General features: G+C 37.9%; 1 protein-coding gene and 1 long non-coding RNA gene across 3 annotated transcripts in view; one reads left to right on the top strand and one right to left on the bottom strand.

Moving 5' to 3' along the window:
* The window catches only part of ppox (protoporphyrinogen oxidase), a 40,920-nt gene that overhangs the window by 8,945 nt on the left and 8,611 nt on the right, over positions 1-23,364 (bottom strand). The window contains exons 2-10 of one of the 2 annotated variants that reach the window (XM_042424107.1): positions 22,009-22,095; positions 18,258-18,392; positions 9,193-9,308; positions 7,304-7,436; positions 6,612-6,756; positions 3,596-3,789; positions 2,851-2,911; positions 2,497-2,615; positions 1,607-1,720 (exon numbers count right to left, since the gene is read on the bottom strand). In XM_042424107.1, coding sequence (XP_042280041.1) covers positions 1,607-1,720; positions 2,497-2,615; positions 2,851-2,911; positions 3,596-3,789; positions 6,612-6,756; positions 7,304-7,436; positions 9,193-9,308; positions 18,258-18,392; positions 22,009-22,092 — 1,101 coding nt within the window. In that variant the 5' untranslated portion in view covers positions 22,093-22,095. Of the gene's footprint in view, positions 1-1,606; positions 1,721-2,496; positions 2,616-2,850; positions 2,912-3,595; positions 3,790-6,611; positions 6,757-7,303; positions 7,437-9,192; positions 9,309-18,257; positions 18,393-18,848; positions 18,961-22,008; positions 22,096-23,364 lie in introns of those variants that run through there. The other variant, XM_042424109.1, reaches the window with a different exon arrangement.
* Positions 16,077-19,041, top strand: LOC121905674. Its single transcript, XR_006098454.1, has 3 exons — positions 16,077-17,641; positions 18,594-18,714; positions 18,954-19,041. It is a non-coding gene; the product is annotated as an uncharacterized LOC121905674 (long non-coding RNA).

Here is a 23,364-nt window from a genome sequence, read left to right as displayed (position 1 = left end):
TCGGTCTCCCTCTTCTCTTTCCCTCTCTTTTACTAACACACACACACACACACACACACACACACACACACACACACACACACACACACACACACACACACACACACACACACACACATACATACATACATACATACATACATACATACATACATACATACATACACACATACACACCCTTCACCTGGAAGCCACGCCATCTTGAATCACTTGCATCATCACCTGGCTCGGTCACAATTGTTGACTTTGTTGATCCTTGTGGAGATTAATAAATATTGTTTATAGCTTTAAAGAGAAACCTTTTTGTCATTATTGTGCATATTTTATTGTGATAAGTGGCTGATTGAGAGTCAGAGCACGGACTTTCACCTTCACTGTTCACTTGGTGGTGCTGATACCCCAGGTATTAGCTCCCCTAATTGAACAATTTGTTTATGAGACTACTTTTACAGTCTGGTTATTGGTCCTGGTTTCCGGGTGGTGCCCTGCATTATTAATTCAGTTTAATAATTTCTGATTTCATAATTATCTCTGATAATAATGAATTGTAACTAATAACCAAACGCACTCCTTTCAAACCCAATGTTACTAAAATACACACATGGGGTAATAAAACTGTCTCACAAAGACTTCTGGTTGATAGCTTAATTCAAGGTTTAATAACATTCCAAATCTAATTTCAAAGCTTAGGAAAGATCCTCTTTGTATTGATGATTGGAAACCTATTTGTCTTCTCAATAGTGATTATAAGGCTTTTGCAATGATCTTTGCTAAGAGATTAAAGATTGTTTTAGACTGTATCATCATGATGAATCTCAATCTGGTTTTATGAGGCACAGACATACAGTATATCTAATTATATAAGGCTTGTAAAAGATTTAATTGATTATATTGATGTGTGTATTGATGAAAGCTGTATTTTGTTTTTGGATATCTGCCTCAACAAAGTCGAACACCATTTTATATTTCATGCCTTACAGGAATTCGGTTTAGGCCTTTGTTCTTGTAATTCCATCAAGACCATGTATGCAAACTGCTCAATTAATCTACAAGCAAGTTCTACTAGATTTTACTCAAAACGTTGCGTCAGACAGGGCTACTCAGTCTCCCCGTACATTTTTTAAACTTTGCCCTCAATTATTTTGTTATTTTGTAAAATTCAGTCCATTAAAGGGTATCTCTATTGTTGATTGTGAGATTGGGAGTCAGCTGACTGTTGATACCACTTATTTTTAAAAGATGCTTCACAAGTTTCAGAGGCAATTGATACCATTAAGACTTACTCTCTCTCTGTTTGATCATTAACAAGTGTGAGCTGCTTGCCCTTAAGCTGAGGGTGGACTCTACCATACTACTGAGGATTTAGAAGCTGATGCCTTACATTACATTTACACTGGGTGGAAATTGTCTGTCCATCCTAAAATATGAAGGTTTGTAGTTGAACAACTGATCTTAAAACATGCAGGGCTGTGTAGAAGAGAGAGAGTATACGCACATGATCCATGTGAAGGAGTGAGAGGGCATGAGAGAGAGTGCACAAGAGAGACAGAGTGAGACAGAGAATGAGAGAGAGAAAGAGTATGTGTGTCTGTGAGTATGTGTGTACCGTCACTCTAGTAGTCTGTCCATTAGGTCTGTCGTGCTGAGGAAAGGAAACAGAGTCATAGACCACACCTAGTAAACCCCGATCCTCAGATGATGGAACCAGGTGACCAAAACCCTGACAACACACATACACACACCATTACATTATTTTTGTCACTTTATTGGTAATGCACAACAACTGACACTAGAAATATGATGACCAATATCAGAGCCACAGTATAATGTGGCTACAGCGGGTCGTCCACTAATTGGAAGATCGGCGGCTCAATTCCCTGCTCCTCCAGTCTGTATGTTGCAGTGTCCTTGGGCAAGATACTAAACCCCAAAATCGCTCCTGATGGCTGTGCCATCAGTGTATGAATGTGTGTGAATGGTTAGCTTCCTCTGATGGGCAGGTTGGGACCTTGCATGGTAGCCCCACCCATTCAGCATATGAATGTGTGTGAATGGGTGAATGTGACACGTAGTGTAAAAGCGCTTTGAGTGGTTGGAAGACAAGAAAGGCACTATATAAGTACAGTCCATTTACCATTTAATTGTTTGCCGTGATGTTGGCTCTAAGAGGAGTCACTGGTTCATCAGAATCCAAAGGATGTTTCTACTGGAGAGTGTATGCTTTGTATTGCTTCACAGAGTTTGTTTATGCGACATCTTTATGTGGATGTGTGCATATCAGGTATTACTCATGTTGTGGGGACATTAATCTGTTTACAATCATATTGTGGGGACTCGCATCCCTTGGTTGGGTTTGGTTAGGGTAAGTCTCGGGGGCAATGAATGTTACTCGATGTAATGTCCTCTGAAATGATTAAAACACAACTCTCTCTCTCTCTCTGTATGTGTATGTGTGTGTGTATGTGGGTGTGTTGTGTGTCCCTCTGTAGTTCTCACCATTACAGGCAGGATGGAACCTTCATACTCCAGATTTACCACAGCAACTGTTACTGTGGAGATGTCCTGCAGCTGCTGGATGAGAGGCTGACAGGAGGAGGGCAGGGCTGAGGAGAGGGCTGAGGGGGAGCAAAGAGAGAAATTACTTCATATAGGGCTTAGTGTTATGGCAAGAAAATCATTTTTTTCTTTTTGTTAACATTTCCCATAGATTCCATTTTGTTAGAATGTGTTCTCAAAACATTTGGTTTTTCAGAAATCTAATAAAGACATTTACATCACATTATTATTTAATTGTTAGGTAAAAATACTGAGATAACATTTTAATTGTATATCTTGTTATCCACCACTTGCCTTTAGCAGGTAGTGCAGAGATGATGTGGTCAGCTGATAGGACTCCATCCTCCAAATGGATCTACACACACACACACGTATTATGGAAGCAGTCAAATAAGACGAGAATATGAGAATAGAGCAGGCCAGAATGTGTTGTTTACCATGGTCATCATCTTAGTTTAGTGTGTTATCATGCCCACATCTGCTAATTAGCAGTAAACACAGTTATTACAGTTCCTCCAGAGTATATGTGGAGCTATTTCACTTGTCACAATCACCAGTTGTGATTTGTCCTTGATTGTTTGCTGAACATCTTAAGTATTGCGAGCCTGTCAGAGGGCAGACATCAAAGCAAGGAGAAGAGAAAGAGGAGGAGGAAGGAGACACAAATGCAAGAATGCTGCCGATAGTGAGGACCTTCTTTTGTTGAGACTGTAATGAACAATGAATAATAACCCTCATTTCTGAAGTATTTTTGTTTTGTTTCTGTCTGCGTTGAGCTATCAGTGCACAGTTTGGAGACAGACAAGAGGACACAGGACAGACCAACAGACCAACATTTCCGTCCCTAGAGCCACAATGCTAGATGGCTAAAAACAATGAGCAAACATCATAGAGCTTCAAAACTTTCTATTAGAAAATGTTACCAAATTTGCTAAATTCTGCAGATGAGGGAATGACACAACAAGAGGCAGCTCAATCTTAACATCACATTCATATTTTCCTGTCATATGGATTATTGAAGTTTATAGTCTCCACTTACCGTCCACCCAGAGGCTGAAGGACTGATTTGTTTAACAGCTGCCTCTCTGTGAAGCTGCACTCTCCCACTCTGTTGCAGGAACTCTATGATAGATTCTGGGAGAGACTCCATTCCCCTGCTCAGGGACCACTGAGCCCACGACTCTTTAATAGATCTCTGACTCAGAGGGCCAGGAGGGACCACAGGAGTGGGACCTACATGTTTTCACACAAACAACTTTAGTCCAATAATAGCATTGATATTACAGACAAAATATAATAAGCACTCTTAGCACTAATCTCACCGAGACACATATATAGTGGAACCATTCTGTTTTACAGTGAAGTTGCAGTATGTTCCTAGTCAGATGTGCTATATGTTTCCAGTGGTTCAAGGACTGAGGCTTTAGATAATGCACAGAAATACATTACAACTCCATGTAAAACCAATGAAGAGGAAACTAAAATAAAGCCGAATCAAATGAAAAAAAATTTAAAAATCGAATAGAGACAAAGTAAGACAAGGAAAAGTGCAATAATAAATAGCCCCAGGTTTAATTAGGGAAAGTACAGAATTAATCAAAGGCACAGAGGAAAAAAAACATTTGTCATTGAGACAAACGGGCTTCAGTTATTGAACATTCAAGGTCATCATCATCATCATCATACTATTTATACAACATATTTTTGCCCTGCACCTGTAAGTGATTTATTACCTTACAGCACCACTTAAAATCTATTTCTAATCTAATCTATTTTATACCTGATCAATCTATCTTTAGTAACAGGCTATGTACCACAGTCCTTTAAAGTAGCTGTAAACCTCTTCTTAAGAAACCTACTTTTGATTCAGGCATTTTAGCCAATTATAGACCTATATCTAACCTTCCATTTCTCTCTAAGATCCTTGAGAAAGCAGTCGCTAATCAGTTATGTGTCTTTCTACATAACAATAGTTTATTTGAAGACTTTCAGTCAGGATTTAGAGCGCATCATAGCACAGAGACAGCACTGGTGAAAGTCACAAATGACCTCCTTACTGCATCGGACAAAGGATTCGTCTCGATACTTGTCCTGTTAGATCTTAGTGCCGCATTCGACACAATTGACCATCAAATCCTTTTGCAGAGACTGGAACATTTAATTGGCATTAAAGGAACTGCATTAAGCTGGTTTAAGTCCTATTTATCAGACCGATTTCAGTTTGTACATGTTAATGATGAATCCTCCGTGAAGGCAAAAGTTAGACATGGAGTTCCACAAGGTTCTGTACTTGGACCAATTCTATTCACCTTGTATATGCTTCCTTTAGGTAATATTATTAGGAAACACTCCATAAATTTTCATTGTTATGCAGATGATACCCAATTATATTTATCAATGAAGCCTGATGAAACCAATCAGTTAAACAAACTCCAAGCATGCCTTAAGGACATAAAGACCTGGATGACCTGCAATTTTCCACTTCTAAACTCAGATAAAACTGAAGTTATTGTGCTTGGCCCTAAACACCTTAGAAACACATTGTCTAATGATATAGCTACTCTGGATGGCATTACCCTGGCCTCCAGCACCACTGTAAGGAATCTGGGAGTTATCTTTGATCAGGATATGTCCTTTAACTCCCACATAAATCAAATCTCAAGGACTGCCTTTTTTCACTTACGTAATATCACAAAAATCAGGCACATCCTGTCCCAAAAAGATGAAGAAAAACTAGTCCACTTGTTTACTTCTAGGCTGGATTATTGCAATTCCTTATTATCAGGCTGCCCTAATAAGTCTCTAAAGACTGTCCAGCTGGTCCAGAATGCAGCTGCACGTGTACTGACTAAAACTAGAAAAAGAGATCACATTACTCCCATTTTAGCTTCACTACATTGGCTTCCGGTAAAATTTAGAATAGAATTTAAAATCCTTCTCCTAACTTACAAAGCCCTTAATGGTCAGGCACTATCATATCTTGAAGAGCTCATAGTACCGTATTATTCCACTAGAACACTGCGCTCCCAGAGTGCAGGCTTACTGGTGGTTCCTACAGTCTTTAAAAGTAGAATGGGAGGCAGAGCCTTCAGCTATCAGGCTCCTCTCCTGTGGAACCATCTTCCAGATTCAGTCCGGGGTGCAGACACCCTCTCTATGTTTAAGAGTAGGCTTAAAACTTTCCTTTTTGATAAAGCTTATAGTTAGGGCCGACCAGGCTCACCTTGGATCAGCCCTTAGTTATGCTGCTATAGGCCTAGACTGCTCGGGGACTTCCCATGATGCACTGAGCTCCTCTCTCCTCCTTCTCCTCTCCATCTGTATGCATTCACGTAACATCAATGCATGTCACTAACTTTGCTTCTTCCCCGGAGTTGGGGAGTTGTTGTTGTTGTGATTGTTGTTATTCTGTCTCCCCCCCCTTCCCTCTTTCTTTCTCTCTCTCTCTCAACCCAAAGCAATAGCCGCCCACCAAGAGCTGAGTTCTGCTTGAGGTTTCTACCCATTAAAGGGGAGTTTTTCCTTACCGCTGTCGCCAAGTGCTTGCTCATGGGGGAATTGTTGGATCTCTGTAAATTAAACAATATGGTCTTGACCTGCTCTATGTGAAAAGTGCCCTGAGATGACTTTTGTTGTGATTTGGCGCTATATCAATAAAAAATGATTGATTGATTGAATTGATTGATTGATTGATTGATTGACCTAACTGGAGGCCAGTGCAATATTGAAGAAGAGGAGTAGTTAATGTACTTAGTTCTACATGTTGTTAGAATGCAGTAGCTCTGTCACTGCTTAAGGTAGGAGTTCACCATGATTTGTCTAATAGTATTTACAGCCCTCTGATTTCTGTCTTGTGCTTATTTCCTTGTGTTTATTGCCCATACATACTACTTTTGTGAAGCTAAGTGTTAATTTTTTTTTTTGGATCAGAGAGGTGCTGATTAAAGTAGAGTCATTTGGTACTGCATGTTTTATGTTTTAATTGACTGAAGTCTTCAAAATGTGGTGGGTGGTTGAATCACAGTAACAACAGTATCGTAACAGCTGGAGTGTACCTGCACCCAGCAGCATGCCCAGTGTCAGGGAACCTCTGTGCTGCTCTGCGTTGTAGAGGACAGGAAAACAAGAGCGCACACTCAACTTCCTGCAGTCCCCTGCAAATACACCACGACACAAACTGTCCACAGCTATGTCTGCCAGCTACATACACACACACACAAACACACACAGGAGGAAAATTATAATAAAATAGCAAGCAATATAAAATGTATGGTCCCATAAGACAAAAAATCCATTGCAAACACAACACCAACATGGATGATGGGGGATGAAATCCACATTCCCACTTTTATCTGAAAATGTATTCCATGTATGAGGTTTCAGCAGTCTGAATTTGTCAAATTTTGTATGTTTTTCAGACAGACTTGAAAAAATGTGAACCTGTCCTTTAAGCCAATGAATCCCACCCTTACAACAGATTCACTTATAATCAAAATATTCAGTAGAAGCGGCCCTCTGCCTTCCGTGATACCACTCACAGTCAGATGTTAATTTAGCGAAACTGACAAATGGTGTGATGACTATGACCACAGTCCAGTATACATGGGATATCTATAATGCCACAAAGCCATTAAGGCAATGTTTTGGTTCATACATCAAGCTGGTTTCAGAGTTGGACATCACAACAGTTTGAGAAAAATCTGAATTAAGACCATTCTGACAGAAAATTCTGAAAGCTCCAGCTCACCTCCTCTCCCAGCCTCCTAGAAACAAATGAATGGACGGACTCATCTTCCTCCTTGCCTTTCTTCACCAGCAGTTCCATGGCAACACTCAACAGGAGGGGACGCGAGAAAGGTGGGACTGTCCGCAAAAGTCCACTGAAAGAAAGACAGAGATGGGAAGAAAAGAGAGAGAGAAGGAAATTGATACAGTAGTAGTTTAAGGCAAACACAAAAGGATCACATTTATCTCACACTTTACTGAAAATATTAATACACATTCTTTCACTGGTCCTATCACCTATCTAAATGAACAACTGGAAATTAATACCATCCACAGTTTGGATGCAACTCTCTATATCTCTCTATCTTCTCTCCATATAAAACAAGGAATATCTGTCTGTCTGTCTGGGTGTGTGCATGTAAGTTTGTCCTTCGTATATCTCTATAACCGTTCATCCGATCTACTTCATACCTAGCAGGTGGATTGCTGGGGAAACGAGGAAGTGCAATGTCGATGTGTGAAGTTGTTTGAACAGCGCCACTCTGCCATTGCAAGACACATTGTGGTCGGAGGTAGAATTACATCCATAGTGTTAATGACTTGAAAACTGAGACTTCTAGTTGACATTGTGGGTGTATGTAATGTGCTAGCTTTGTATTTTGTATAATGTGTCCTATGTGTTTTTTGCCTTGTAATGTTTGTTATTGTGCTGTTGTATGTTTTATTTGTAAGGGACTGCAGATGAAAATGAGCTTTAAAGTTAACTCTGGTACAGTACATCAAATCTTAACATTTATGTTTAAAACTGTACATTGTCCCAATAAATACAATACAACAATAATATAATTCAGTTCAACAGAGCACTAAATTCTAAGTCCATTTACCTCCAGCTGCTGACATCTGAGAAGAAACACTCACCCCATCAGCTGAGAATAAAGAAATGTGTCCACTAGGACATTTTAAAATCTGATTTCATGAAGTGGTTTATTTAACCAGGCACTCTATAACATTCTTATGATGTCCATATAGTGACTTAGGGAAAATATCATGAATATTTTAAAATATTATAGTGACATTAGAAATGACCTACAAGAGTCAAAGTATGCTACGCTCACTGTGAGGCTATGTTTTGTCATCAGTGTTGTATTTAAACCTCATGAATTTATCCAGATTAGGCCACCAAGGCACTCCTATCCAGCTTTATCTTAAGTTGAATACAGTAACATATGTTCTATTATAGTTATAATCAATGTGCATTGTGAATTTGTGATACATTTTTCATATGATATCACTACGACAGTGACATTGTCAGCTCTCCAGATAACAGAGAACAGATTTGTCTGACAGCGTTCTGTCACACGTGCTTCAGCAGTAGTCAAAGCTGAGCAGAGTACATGGAATATTCATAAAACCACCAAATCAGGATTAACACACCCAAGTGCTGATATGTGCAAGCACAAACGAGAGGACACAAACAGTGTCACGGTGTTCTTGGCAGTTACTGCCATTTTCAGCAGTGCAGCTAGAGACCAAGATGCAAGATTCAACATGGCCATATTGTTGTGTTTTTTGTTTTTCTTTCATGATCAGATAATAAAATACATATTTAACACAATTAATAATTACATCAACAATAATACTAATTATAATTGGAAATGTAGGATCCTCGATAGTTTTTTTTGGATTTTAAGGATTTGAAAAGTACTTAGCCACACAACATGCAATGTAATAAATGTAACAACTGTACTTATGGAGCATCTAAAGGCAGAGTTTTGTTTTGTTTTTTTGTTGTCTTTTTTAAAATGTGACTTGACATAAAATTTTCTAGTCCTTCAGATGTATCTAAATTTGTGTCTTTAATTACTACTAATTAGCCAAACATAATCATTATTCTCTTTGATTAAGTCTTACCTTATTCCTGAAGGCATCCTGTGAAGCTGTTTGTTAACATACAAATATCGGCTCTTGGAGGCAACATGACTGTAGGTGACTGGCAGAATCTCCCCTGCAAGACCCAGGTCATCCACCTACACAGATACACACAAATTACACTTTTTAATAAAGAAATAATTTTGAACACCCCCAAATTGAAGTCTACCCTATTATAATCCTTGGATGCATAGTAGTTTCAGTACAGCCTGTTTGGGATTTCTCAAAACACGACATTTCACAAAACACAACAACATTTCACAAAAGGGAAAAGGTAGGGACAACAATTCTTGGTTGTGACTGGACAGAAACCGAGTCTATCCAGAGTTCAATCAAGATTAGTCACTGATAATATATATGGATGTTCTGACTGGTCATAAATGTATAGTGGGATACCGGAAGATAGCATTTGTAGATGGGGGTCTATTAGAAGCCTGTTCACTAATCATGTATGTTTTAGTTCAGGCATGATCCATCTTCATCCATCCAATCCTTGACCATGTACAGACTCAGTGAGCACAGCCTCACCATGGAGAGAAGCCGCCACAGACAGGCTCCATGGAGAAGACAGACTATGCACTCACTGCACACATATCTGCTGGGTGATATACAGCAATGTGCAAACACGGCAGCAAAATTTGTGAGCTGTTGTAAACAACATTGTTTTTGCATCTAATAGTACTTCTGTGTTCATCAATTCGAGTTTTCAGTGTTCTACTTGTCTTTCCAACACATGACTTACCAAAAGGGCAAGTGATAAGATAAATGACCAACTTAGTGTGACATGAAATAACTCCTGACTACAACAACCACAGCAATGGTTGCCCTCAGGGATAGGTGCTAAAGTAGCTTGGGCTTGGGCCCATGGATTAAATATAGATTATGACTTGTGTTTTCTGTAATCTACCTCCATTTATTAGACATTTAGATTAAGTTGTTCATGATGTTCATCCAGAGCTGAGGTATAACTTTTTCTGTATAGGGGAGGGGTAAATAGAGCCAGTGGGTAAAATGAGCCACCCCCTTTATCTTGGTCACCATAAACAAAAGTAATCATGTGATCACAAATTAAGAAAGTATAGTTCATATTACTCAATCCATCTTGGACTCAAGCACATGGAGAGAGTGGTCAGCAAAACAGAGCAAAAAAAAAAGATTTTTGTCATGCTAAGTGAATTCATCATGTTACTAAATTCATCAGTCTTGTATCTTTATTAAAAAAGATAAGTTTTGGACATTATTTCATGTTAATTTAAGTCAGTGTAAGCTACAAAACAAGTTCATAAACTTAGCATAACTGTGGATCTGAACCACTGTATGAAACAGTTTTGTCAAAATGGAGGTAGTGGGGTAAAACATGCCAGTGATGTTGGGGCAAGTTGAGTCAATGGCTCAATTTACCCCCAAAAATATTTTCTGATATTCTAGAGACTAGAGACTCTGTTCATGTTAATGTCTGATCACTGTTACAAGTATTACAATGTTGATGAATAAATACCTAATTGTTGACTGATGTTAAGTTTAAGCCACACACAAACATGCTGTACATACAGATGGGTGGCAAATTAAAGGAAAAGCCAACATAAAGTGTCTTAGTAAGGTGTTGGGCCACCAGAACAGCTTCAATACACATTGGCATTGATTCTACAAGTCTCTGAACTCTACTGGAGGGATGAACACCATTAATCCAAAAGATATTCCCTCATTTGGTGTTTTGATGGTGGTGGTGGAGAATGCTGTCCAACACATCGGTTCAAAATCTCCCATAGGTGTTCAAATAGGTTGAGATCTGGTGACTGTGAAGGCCATAGCATATGAGTCACATCATTTTCATACTCTTCAAACCATTCAGTGACCCCTTGTGCCCTTTGTATATGGGCATTGTCATTGAAATGGAAACATATACATAGACTTTATAAACTGCTTCCCGTATGAAAATGTTCCTAACAGGTACTGTCAAAGGTGAGGTATGGGACTTGGTCACTGTAACTTTAGAGGGAATGTTCAGAGAGGAAAGGCAGATAAGGATTTGGCCTTCAACTCTTAATTCTAAGCAGAGACCGAAAGAAACTCCCTAGAGATGCGGTGAATTAATTAAAAATAACTGTTAGGGTGATGAATATGGGATGATTGTGATGCATGTGGCTGTATATGCAAGTACCAACTTCATTCAATATCTCTTCAGCCTAGCAAACTGGGAGATGCAAATATGTATTCTGGATATTGCAATAAAACTCTGAAAGACAACTTGCTCTCTGTGAATTCATCTCAAATTTCCACTACAGTCATCCTGGAAGAGACCACTCCCATCAAGGTAGAAAAGTTTCATCATAGGATAAAGGTGATCACTCAGAACAACTTTGTATTGATTTGCAGTGACGCTTCCCTCTAAGGGGACAAGTGGACCCAAACCATGCCAGCAAAATGCCCCCCACAGCATAACAGAGCCACCAGATCCCCTCACTGTAGGGGTCAAGCATTCAGACCTGGACCAGTTTTTCCATTAATTTGTCACCTGTCTGTATACACAAAAGCACATTTACACACATATTATTTCTGTGGCTAACACACAAAGCTCACAGTTTAATCTTTACTGAAAGTGTTTAGGTAACATGTTGAACAACAGGACACAAACATATAATTTTACTGAAAAGTATGAGTTTTTTCCTTTGTTAAATTGATGGCATTAATAAAGTTCAAAATTATCTCAAATTTGTTTGATTTTGTGTAATTTTTATATCAGTATTTAATGGTAACACTATTTACCCATTGAGCGCTCGATTTACCCCATCCCCATGCTCATTTTACCCCTACCTTGGGGTAAGTTGTGCCGTAAGACTATTTTTTGACGGGTCTTTGTTCAAAAACCATAAAAATTAGATAACTTGTTTTAATATCCATGAGTACACAACAACCTGAGGTATATAGAGTTACTATTATTTGAAACAAATACACTTTCATTTTGCAGTAAAATCATCAAATGTAAAAAGTGGCTCATGTTACCCCGTTCTCCCCTATCTATTAGAAACCTATTCAAAATGAATGTAATTTTTAACATATTTGAATATACTTAACCAAAAGGATTGGAATATAGAATTTAAATCTCTATATGTGGTATGAAACAGGATATTTTATGTCAACTAATTTGAAGAGCATTGATTGGCTGTAGTTCCTGTCACTGTTAAAAGTGTGGATCTGCTGAAGGCCTTTTGATTGTTTTTCTCACCCTAATGATGGAATATGATTATCTAATCACCATCAGCTGTGCTACTAGGGTGTGGCCTATATAACATACCAATGCCTGTGTCCTACTATGATTGTTGATCTTGAAGAAGGCCTGAGGGCCGAAACGTCATCCAAATAAAAGAGAAATACATATGAGGCCATAGTATGCAACACTTTTTCCTGCTTTTAAAAAAATGCCTCTGTCCTAGCTTTTATTTTGAAAGTAGAAGGAAGGGTCTAACACGATAACCCTTCACTTTCGGGTCAAATTGAACAAGTGAAACTCTGCTCTCAGTCTGAGTTTACGCTCAAGGGATTCAGACTGCCAAAAGTGAGCGTGAGCAGCTTTGATCATTACAAACGTGAGAACCCCTTTTGCTCAATGAAATGTCATTATGTTTTGTGAAATGTTGTGTTTTGCGAAATGTTGCATTTATGAAATGGGTTTTGCAAAATGTCATTGTGTTTTGTCAAATGTGGTGTTTTCCGAAATGTGTTTTGTGAAATGTTGCTGTGTTTTCTTTTTTGTTGTTGTGTTTAATGAAATGTTGTGTTTTGCACCTTAAGGCCACTGCAGTCTGAGGTTGACAGACTGAAATCTTTTCTGAGACATAGAGACAGGGCCTTGGAGTTTTGGAAAACTGCTAGTGGAGAAATATCCCTCAACAGTCTGTACTGAAACTACTATACATCCAGGTTTAAAGGATTATTAGAAGGCAGCCTTCTATTTTTGGAGGTCATTCAAAATAATGTCATTATTACAAATTGTAATGTGTGTGTGTCTGTGTAAGTCCATGAACTGGGTCTGAAATGTTGTGTTTTCTGTTTTGTTGTTGTGTTTTATGAAATGTGGTATTTTGTTGCTTCCTGAAATGTTTTGTTCCCTGAAATGTTGTTGTGTTTTGTGAAATGTAATTGTGTTTTGCACCTCAGGGCCACCACATAAGACAGTTCTATCACTTCTTTCTGAGATGCTGCCTCATCTGCCAGTAATGCAGCTTACAAACAGGCGTATGGAAACTAAGCATCTTGCAAATCAAACTCTTCTAGTTTCTCTCCAGAAAGGTAAACATTTATTTAGGTAAGGTGGATGAGTTCAAGATTTTCTTTTCTGGCAGATTAATGATAAGAATATTAGAATCAATTCTGCAGTTCAGTTAGGGCTGTTTCATGTTGCAGAATCATCTGCAACAGGAGGGGATTCTTCACCTTGGTCACTCATGCGTTTAAGCTTTATTGATTTGATTTATTGATTGGGACAGTGTGCAGTTTTAAACATTAAAGATGCACTGCACCAGAGTTAGCTCGAAGCTCATTTGCATCTGTAGTCCCCACAATCAAAACATACAACAGTACAACAACAAACAGTACAAAGCAAAAAAAACAACAACAATAAAACAAACAAAAAACCCCCACACAGAACACACCATACAAAATACAAAGCTACATACAACAGCACATCACATACACCCACAATGTCAAGTAAAAATTAATAATGTAAACTAGTCTCAGTGATCACACAGCTGATTCATCTTTAGTTGATGTTTTAATTTGGCCTTGAATGTATTGACAGAACTACAGTTCTTCATATCATCAGGTAGGGCATTCCACTGAGTTGTGGCTTTCACAGAGAAAGCTGACTGCCAAAATGCAGTGCCACGAAATAGTATAGTACAATCTTGTATAGAGGATATTCTGGAGGATCTAATAGAACTGACTGAGCGAGTGTACCCAAAGTCACACAATGGAGGAGGGGACAAACTCTTTAAAATTTTAAAAACTAGGCGCAAATTGAGAATAATCTGAAATTGTCAAAGCTCAGTAAATTGGATTTCTCCAGTACCCTACAGTGATGGAAATGCATTGGCTTTTTGTCAAGAGTTTTTAGAGTTTGTTTGTATAAGGACTCAAGAGGTTTTATGGCTGTTTCTCCAGCCTGCCCCCAAAATGTGATGCAATAAGACATATTGGAAAGAATCATAGCATGCATAAATATTTTGGCTGCGTCAAAAGAGAGACAATTTCTAATATGGCTAAAATTTGCTAAGGTGTACTTAATGGTTTTAACCATTTTTTTTCATGCTTCATGTTTCTTAAAGTTCAAATTTGGATCCAGTGTCACACCAAGATATTTAAAATCAGTAACTATGTCAATTTTTTCACCTTTGATGAAAATATCAGCATTAGGAGATTGTACCATAGTTTTAGAGAAAAACATACCTTTTTGCATGTGTGTATACAACGGTGTCATCTGCATACATTTGTAGTTCTACATCATGACACTGTTGTGGGAGATCATCAATATATAGGCTAAATAATAGGGCACCTAACACTGACCCTTGTGGAACACCCATTGTACCACTTCATGTTGCTGGACAGTGTGTCACCAACTTTAACACATTGCATCCTATTGGATAAATATGAAGACATCCATGCCAGTGCTCTAGATGAGAAGTTAAATTTAGAGAGTTTCGATAATAAAACATCATGATTGACTGTATCGAATGCTTTATGCAGATCTAAAAATACAGCACCAACTACTCCTCCTTTGTCAAGTCTTTAATTTGCTCTATTAAGTGCAAGGTAGCAGTTTCAGTGGAATGACTTGCTCTAAAGCCAAATTGCATACAATGTAGACCAAAATTGCTTGTATTAAGAAATGTTGTCAGTTGTTTAATGACAACTTTCTCAGCAACCTTTGAGAGTACTGGCTAAAAATAGTCTTGACAATGGCACATTTCCAGTCATCAGGAAAGGAGCTGTGTTTTAAAGACAAATTAATTAAATGAGCAAAAGGGGGAGTTAAAATATCTTTGTGTGATTTGACAAAGACAGTGTCAAATTGGAAAGCATCTCTACTTTTGGAGCTTTTTAAAGGAGCTGATGATTTTGTTTACTGGTAACTCATTAGTCTCTACCAGCTGAAAACTCATATACAGACTCAAAAATTTAAAAAATTATTAAAGACAACAGTAAAATGATCTTCATTTAACTTTCCCTTTACTTTAAATTTAAAATCTAAAAATTTTGGGTCCCTCCTTGTGAGATTATCGATGTTTTTCTAGATCAATTTACTGTTGTCTTTTGCCTCATTCAAAATATTGAGATAAAAACGAGATTTAGCTTCTCTTAGCTCTTGGATAACTTTGTTCCTTAAACCTTTATAAATCAGCATGTCAGTGTCTCTTCTAGTTTTATTTGCCTTTCTTAGTGTAGCATCTCTAGATTTCATTAGGTTCCACAAATTTTTATTAAACCACAGTAAATTGTTTTTATTTTTTGATTTTATCTGTATCCTCACATTAAATCTTTCCCTCACAGAGTTGATTCTGTTAGTAATAGTATCACAGCCATAGTCCAGATCATCAGAGGACAGTACATCATCCCATTTCAAGCTGTTAATTTCATTGATAAATTTTCTTGCTTAGCTCTGGGTATGCATTGAAGGATCATTGTCTTAGTTGCTGTGGTCTTAAATCTACTTTTAGTCAGTTTTCTCACACATAGGGTTAGGTCATGATCTGATAAGCCAGTGATTAATTATAACTTTTAGTTATTCTTTCTTGTTTGTTAGTAAATATCAGGTCAATTTGTGTACTAGAGCATTTTGCAATCCTAGTTGGGCCTTTTACTAGTTGTTCTAGTTGGAATTTCTCTGTGATCATTTTTAGTTTTTTCCTCTTAGTTTTATCCTCCCAGTTCACATTAAAACCACCCATAAGTAATGATTCTTTGAGATTGCACTCTTTCAAGACATCTGTGAGTTGATCATAGAAAGTGTCATCTACAGAAGGGGGCCTATAGTCATTTACCTTAAAAGACATTTGCTGGGATAACATTATTTTTATCCCAACAAATTCTAACGTGTTAGCCGCATTATAAACCACACGTTCACATTTGATGTTGTCTCTCACATAAAAAAGCACCCCTCCTCCTCTTCCATCAGGTCTGTCTCTTCTGAAACATTGGTATCTGGGCACCGTGAACACACTCGCAGGAGTAGTTTGTTTCAACCATGTTTCAGTCAGACAGAGAAAGTCCAGATTTGAGTCAGACACAAGATGAGTTAGCTGATTGCTCTTTGCAGTAATGCTTCTGATGTTAAAATGTCCACCGTATAGCCCCCTCAGTTTCAGCTTCAGGTCCCATAAGACTTTTGCATGATTGACAGTTTGGAAGGTTTTGAATAATCTCTGCCTACACGGTTTCAACACACAGTGGTGTCAGCAGCCGGTTTTGTGAGAGAGACACTGGACCTATCAAGGTTTCCACAGCCCAGTAGCAAAAAGTTATTCATTGAGACATCATGCCTCATGTTAACAAAGTTTAGTCTGTTAAGGGAGAAGCCCTGCTCAGAAAGTTGCTGCTCATTCATCACTGGCACCAGAGGCCTCCCAGACACACTCAGCCACAAATCAGCATCAAAGTTCTGCAGCACTCCAGGGGTCACTGGTCCAGGATTTAGCTGAACATCTCCGGAGAGCAGGATCAGCATGAAGAGGAGACCTGCTATTCTCTGAAATGAGGTGGCAGATGACCGGTCCACTGGATCAGTGATTCGCTCTGGTACCTGGGCTCATCCGTGCTGCAGGACAGAGGAATAGATTGCAAAATATCCCAGTAAGTTATGATGAAAACTCACTGTAAGAGCGACTACTGGCCATGAGCCAGCATTTGTCCCAAGCTCAATCACTAGGTGTCCCAATGAGTACCAACAGTAGTCCAAAAAGCACTACCATGAAACACAGCCCAGGTGTTTTTGCTGATGAAACACTGCTTTGAACTTGACGCAGTTTTTCACAGGCATGCTTTGTGGTACGATAAACGGCCTTGGATGACAATCCTATGTAGCAATCTCATCCAGGATCCCAGTGGCCAAAGGGTAGAAGCTCTTCTTAAGACCCTCAGCACCGGCTCGGTGCACCTGGAACCTCCCCTCGACCTGCCCCTAACCGGGCAGTTAGGAACCCTAGAAGAAGGCCATGATCGTTTCCTTCGATGTTGAGATGGATATACAGATGGTCTTACTTGATGTTTAATCTGATGTTTACATTTGATAACCTGGACTGGCCTGGTAGCAGAGTTGGCAGGAGGTGAGCTGACCATCTCCCCATCCCGATGAGTGACCCCCAGTCATATGCCATCACTTCTTGAGTCCAGGGTGCATGGAGAGGCTCCAGCATGCGTGGATTACATTACCAGCAAGGTTCCTTTAAGTTTTCTTCTTGTTTAAAAAAAAATACTCTTCTGTTAGCTTCTTTAGTGCTGTATCTCCTTTGGAATATTGGTAACAGCAGGTAGCAGTTAGCAGTTGACAGCTAGCTAGTTGTTTTGATTTGAAAAATATATCCAAAGATGATGTTTTCTCTTCTGTTCTTGCTGATCTATGCTATTACTTCTTCTATAGAGTAATTTCTGAAGTTTTTTGAGTTTAATTTGCAAAATGTTCCATTTTTTTGGGTCTAAGTTTGAGATGTAATCAGGAGCTCACTGGGAGTGAGCCACTCCGGAATATGGTCTGCTTTCAGTATTTTGACTTCATAAGGACCAATCAGCACCGAACTGGCCAGTTCATATTTCCTAATATTGTATTAGCTAATGTTTTTTTTTATTTAAGAAGGGGCTTTTCCTAAAAGTGTGCTGCTGACATTAAAGTTTGTATCTTTTGTTTGATTATTACCATTTAAATGTACTGTGTCCACAGTGTGAAGTCATACAACAGTAAACTGAAATACTTTGTATTTGTATGTAAAATGTGTTAATGACAGAAATCATCAGTAAACACACCCCTGACTAATCCTCATTACTATGGTAGAACTCACCATATTTAGTGTGTTGCGCCCCACTGCCCCAGCAGGTCGAATCCCTCTGGGTCCATGTTCAAACACTGCACCATCTGACCTCCTGGTGGACCACAGCCAACCCCCAAAACGACTGCTGGACTCCAATATAATGACCTGGACAAAAAAAAGTTGCTTCAACAAGATGCTTGATTTAATAAAACTAAAAAATACAAAAATGAAAGATAAATTTAGTGGAATGCAGTGTTGTAGTGGTCCAAGTAGTTTATGTTATTTTGTTTATACATTTGATTCATTTTCACTCATCTTTATTTTTATTTTTAATGTGTTAGATATTTCTGTGCTTATTTTGTCAAGGGAAGGACCAGCACCAGCAGACCTGGAGATTGCAGGTGATTTATAAAAAGATGCTTCCCTGGTTCCACTCTAGCTGACTACACTGCTTGCTGTTTTGATAGTTGTCTGCTCTGATTTCACGGTACGTTTTCCCCACAAGTGTGATTTTTTTTTTTTCAGTTAGCATTTAATTATGAAATGAATCATACCAGAACATTTCTTTCATTCAAACAGAAACTTTGCCTCTATGAAAAAAGGGAACGTAATCTTAATAACCTCCATACTCTCCAGAAAGTCCATCCTTCTCAGTTGTTCTGTGGAAGTGCCAGTCTGCTGTCAGTGAAGCTGATTTCATCCTCTCTTTGCATATTGACATACTAGCTCTCACTGAAACCTGGATACACCCAGAAAACACTGCTACTCGAGCTGCACTCTCCACCAACCATGCTTTCTCCCACACTGCTTGGGCATCTGGGCGAGGAGGAAGGACTGGCTTTCTGATACCCAACAAATGGAAATTCACCGTTATGCCCTATATGTTACATTGCCAGGGATGAGAATGCAGATTAAGTGCAGATTGACTAAAGTGAATGCAGTTTGCTAAATGATCTTCATATCATACAGAGATGACTCAATGGATGCAGAGAATGATAAATAAAACACATCCCCATTTCTTCAGTATGGAGATTTATTCTGGACCTTGGGAACACAGATCTGAGGTAAAATATTCTAATCATAAGGTTCACAAGCTTTTTCTCAAGCTTTCTTCACTGAAGAAGACCATGGGATGAGGTTGAAAGCCCTTGTCATAGTTTGGAATATTTGATCAGAATTTCTGAAACACAGTAGAGTGGGTGAGAAAAAAATCTATTCACATGAGAATTGCAATTCTTCTATGATTCTGAATTGATTGCAAAATATATTTTTAAAAAATGTTAATTAGAAACATTATGTTGATGGAATGAAAAACATTTTAAGAGGATCCAACTGCAGACCTTACACCTGGGGAACCTAGATCTGTGAGACAATGGGAAAAAAGTAGGGTCGCCATGCGTGAGGTCTGTCACTTCTTTTACTGCTCTTTTTTTTTCTTTTTTCTTTTTTAAAGTTTTATTTTACTAGATTTGCAAGCAGTCACATTTCTCCACTCAAGAGAGTTAATGTAATGTTTTTTTGTCATGTAAAAAAACTAGTATATAATAGGGATGTGCAGAGAGCCCAGTGTTTGTATTTGTATCTATATTTGTTGAGGCAGCAAAATTATTTATATTTGTATTTGAATAAAAGTGGAAATAGGCGTAAAAATCCAGTTTTGACTTTTATTACGCTTTTAATTTTAGGATAAGTGTTAAAATTAGTGTTTATGAATAAACTATGTTACGAAGGAACTTGAATCTCCCAGATCATGGATGACTGCACTGACTACTGAGCTAAAACCCACTGCATTGTCAACATGCAGACAGACCTCTACTTATTTGTACAAGCATAACACAGAGACATTTCAGCATGTAATGTGTAATAAGAACTTCAAAGACAATTCTTGCTTTGCACTTTTCATTTACTGCCTATTTTTTTACAACCTCACTTTGTGGAAAGGAGAAGGGGAACAACAGGTTATGGAAAGTCCCTTATATGCACTTTGCGCGTCTCAGTAGCTCAGCTTTATCTCTGGCCAACACCCCCAACTCCGGGAATGATGTCCAAATAAGGAAATGTGTGTCACGTAGCAGGTTGATGTGACTCCCCTAGTTGAGACCTGCTGATAGACTTAACAGTGGAGCAGAGGCGAGAGACTGAGATAGCGATGTAACAGACCTGCACGCTGGTATTTGACATGTTTTCTTCTTTTTTTCCCCCCTGAAAACAAATTTTAAAAAAAATATTTGTACAAAATAAATGTTTTTAAAAAACACAAAAAGTTGTGCTTTGCTGAATAACGTATCTGTATGCAGGCACACCCCTAGTATATAGTAATATTTGCTATTGTTGTATGATAGGTGTGAAAGAAATACTAAATTACTGAAAAAATACAACCTGGTTAGCCTGTTGGAGAAGCTAATATTTATGTTGTTATGCATGAAACTGAAAACATAAACCTCTTATGTTGTTAATGACGGTGTTTGATTTTAGTGACTTGTGTGTTGAAACTTATACTGCCTTCAAAATCTAAACACAATATAGAAATTAGAAAACATTTTCCAGTATTTTTTAACTCCTTCCCACTCAGGATAAAAATGTAACCATGCTGTTGGTTCATAGACAAACACCAAATCACCATATAGTTACAAGAAGAAAATTTCTAACAGCATATTAGCTTGCTGTTTAATGTTAGCATAAAGCTGGATCCTATTCTATTTTTTTTCCACACCTTGCTAATGCTAATGTTAGCCACAAACATCGCACAAACATGACTGAAAATACATTTATATCTGCCCAGTAATATTTTGGATTTTTATTTCACATGTAGTAATTTTTTTTTTTTTTACACAGAAGATACTGTTACTTTTTTGGGTAACAGGGCAAAAAGGAGTTAAATTACTGTAAGTGTAAAATAAGGAGCCTATTTGCTTATATATTTTTGTGGCAGAAAAGGAAGTGACGGACCTTACATCTGAGGACCCTAAAGTTTAAAGTTTTAACGTTGATAACACAGAGGAACACAACAACTTCTGTGGTTATAAAAGACATTTAACCAGTGATGTTGGTCTGTAAATTACACTTTCATTTTTTTTATAGTCATAGAAGACTGTGAGATGCTTCCAAATTAATTAATTAATGCAGTTAATCTTTTCAAATAAAAAAGCTGTGTACTTTCACACACTTTTCTCTGCTGACAGTGACCTTCATCAAGACCATTTATCTTTTGCATTGCATTCCAGTGTACTAAGGACAGGAGTAAGGACTACAAATTGTGCCCCTTTTTCAATTCATTCAATTGAGAATTGGTTTTGAATCAAGACAAAACCGCTTCCCTCAACTTTTCAATGAAAAGTATCCGGAACCTGTGTAGTGGATGAGATAAGCTAGATAACGGCTTTACATAGCCACACAAAATATATTGCATTTTCTGTATTAAACAACATATCTTCCCTTTTTCTTTAATTATTATTATTTTTATTTCTTAAAAGTGCTGTCATTTTTTCATGATGATAATGGGAGTGGTCTTTATTTCAGGTGAAGTGGCCTGCATCTTCTGTATAACACTGCAGGAAACCCTGCACAGTCAATAATGTTCAACAGGCAACGACATGATCACAGCAGTCACAACTGAACATCATCTGATGTCATACACTCTTCTTTACATCATGTGATGTCATACACACTTCTTTTACCTTGATAACTCCAGTGCTTTAATTAATAGCTTGAAAAGATCTCATGAGAATTTTCTGCCAACACTCTGTGTGTTTGTGTGTGTGTGTGTGTTTGTTTCTTTTACCTTGGTAACCTGGGGGCTCTTGCAGAGGTAGTAAGAAGCTGCCAAACCCCCGATCCCCCCTCCAAGGACTGCTACTGTTCTCATTGGCTGAATTCAAACACAAATCACAACAAATAACAAATACAGCTTTAACACAGAACCAGGAGACAGGAGAGGACAGTTGATTCGAAAGTCCTTATCAGACATGCACCAATACTTCAACACGTCAGTCTCATGTCTGAGTCGTGTATCATGAGCCTTGGGTGACAAATGAAAGGAAAAACCGGGGGGGGGGGGGGGATAAAATATATAAGGATGAAGCCAACAACACAGATATGAGAAGAATGGAAATATATCTTCAGAACCATAAGTTAAAACAAGTCTCATTATCGCGAAATGTGAATCTTATTAAAACAGTAACAGAAGATGAAATATTTCATCTACAATATAGATGAAATATTTATTATGATAAATTAAAAAAAGAGAAGGCCCCAGGAGATGATGGGTACACTAATGGGTACACTAATGAATTTTTTTTTATCCCCAGCAGGATAAAATAAAAGAATAAATAAGTCAATATATACATACATACACAAAGAAAAGAGAAAAGGAAAAAAAAAACTCTTCAGGGCTGAAACCATCAGCATTGTTTAATTGTGGTCCACATATTTAATCAATTTAAGCCGTTTCAAATGTTCCTGTTCCTGATTTCTGATCCTATAAGTTATTCTTCTAAGTTATTCCATTTCTAAGACACTGTTTACATTTGCCTTCCAACTGTTAAATAAAGGTGGAGTAGGTTTTAGCCAGGTCCTTATCTGTTTCATAGCTGCAATTTTAAGTATCCTATATAGATATCTGTCTATCTAATATGGAAAATTTTAAATTGAGGGTCCCATGCCATTTCTCTAAGATAAAATAATATTTTTTTTTTTTGCAGATTTGTTTCTAATTGTATAGTATTATTAGTCCATCTGTTTTGCACTTTCAATTGTGTGATATCTTTCTTATCTATAAAAGGGTAATGTCTTTATTGAAAGGGGAGCTGGCTCTTTTTCTATCATAAACCATTTAGATTTTGTGTTATCATTAGTCCATTTCATTGATCTTTATTTGTGTGGCATGAAAATAACTGTAAATATGGGAGTGCTAATCCACCCTGTTATTTAGATTTCATTAATGTTTTAAGTTTGATCCTTTTGTTATTCCAGATAAAAACAGTTATCATTCCATTCCATATTTTAAAAATTTGTGAAGGAATTGAAACTGGTAGAGCCTGAAAGAGGAAGAGGAACTGGAGGAGGACCATCATTTTAATTGTATCTCCTCTATTTGAAATAGAGTCAGGTATTGTTTTCAACCTGTTCAGATCTTGTT

The sequence above is a fragment of the Thunnus maccoyii genome, chromosome 10 (genome assembly GCF_910596095.1).
Source record: "Thunnus maccoyii chromosome 10, fThuMac1.1, whole genome shotgun sequence".
Classification (NCBI taxonomy): Eukaryota; Metazoa; Chordata; class Actinopteri; order Scombriformes; family Scombridae; genus Thunnus; species Thunnus maccoyii.
The sequence above is the reverse complement of the archived record's forward strand: the minus strand, read 5'-3'. Positions and strand labels throughout refer to the sequence as shown.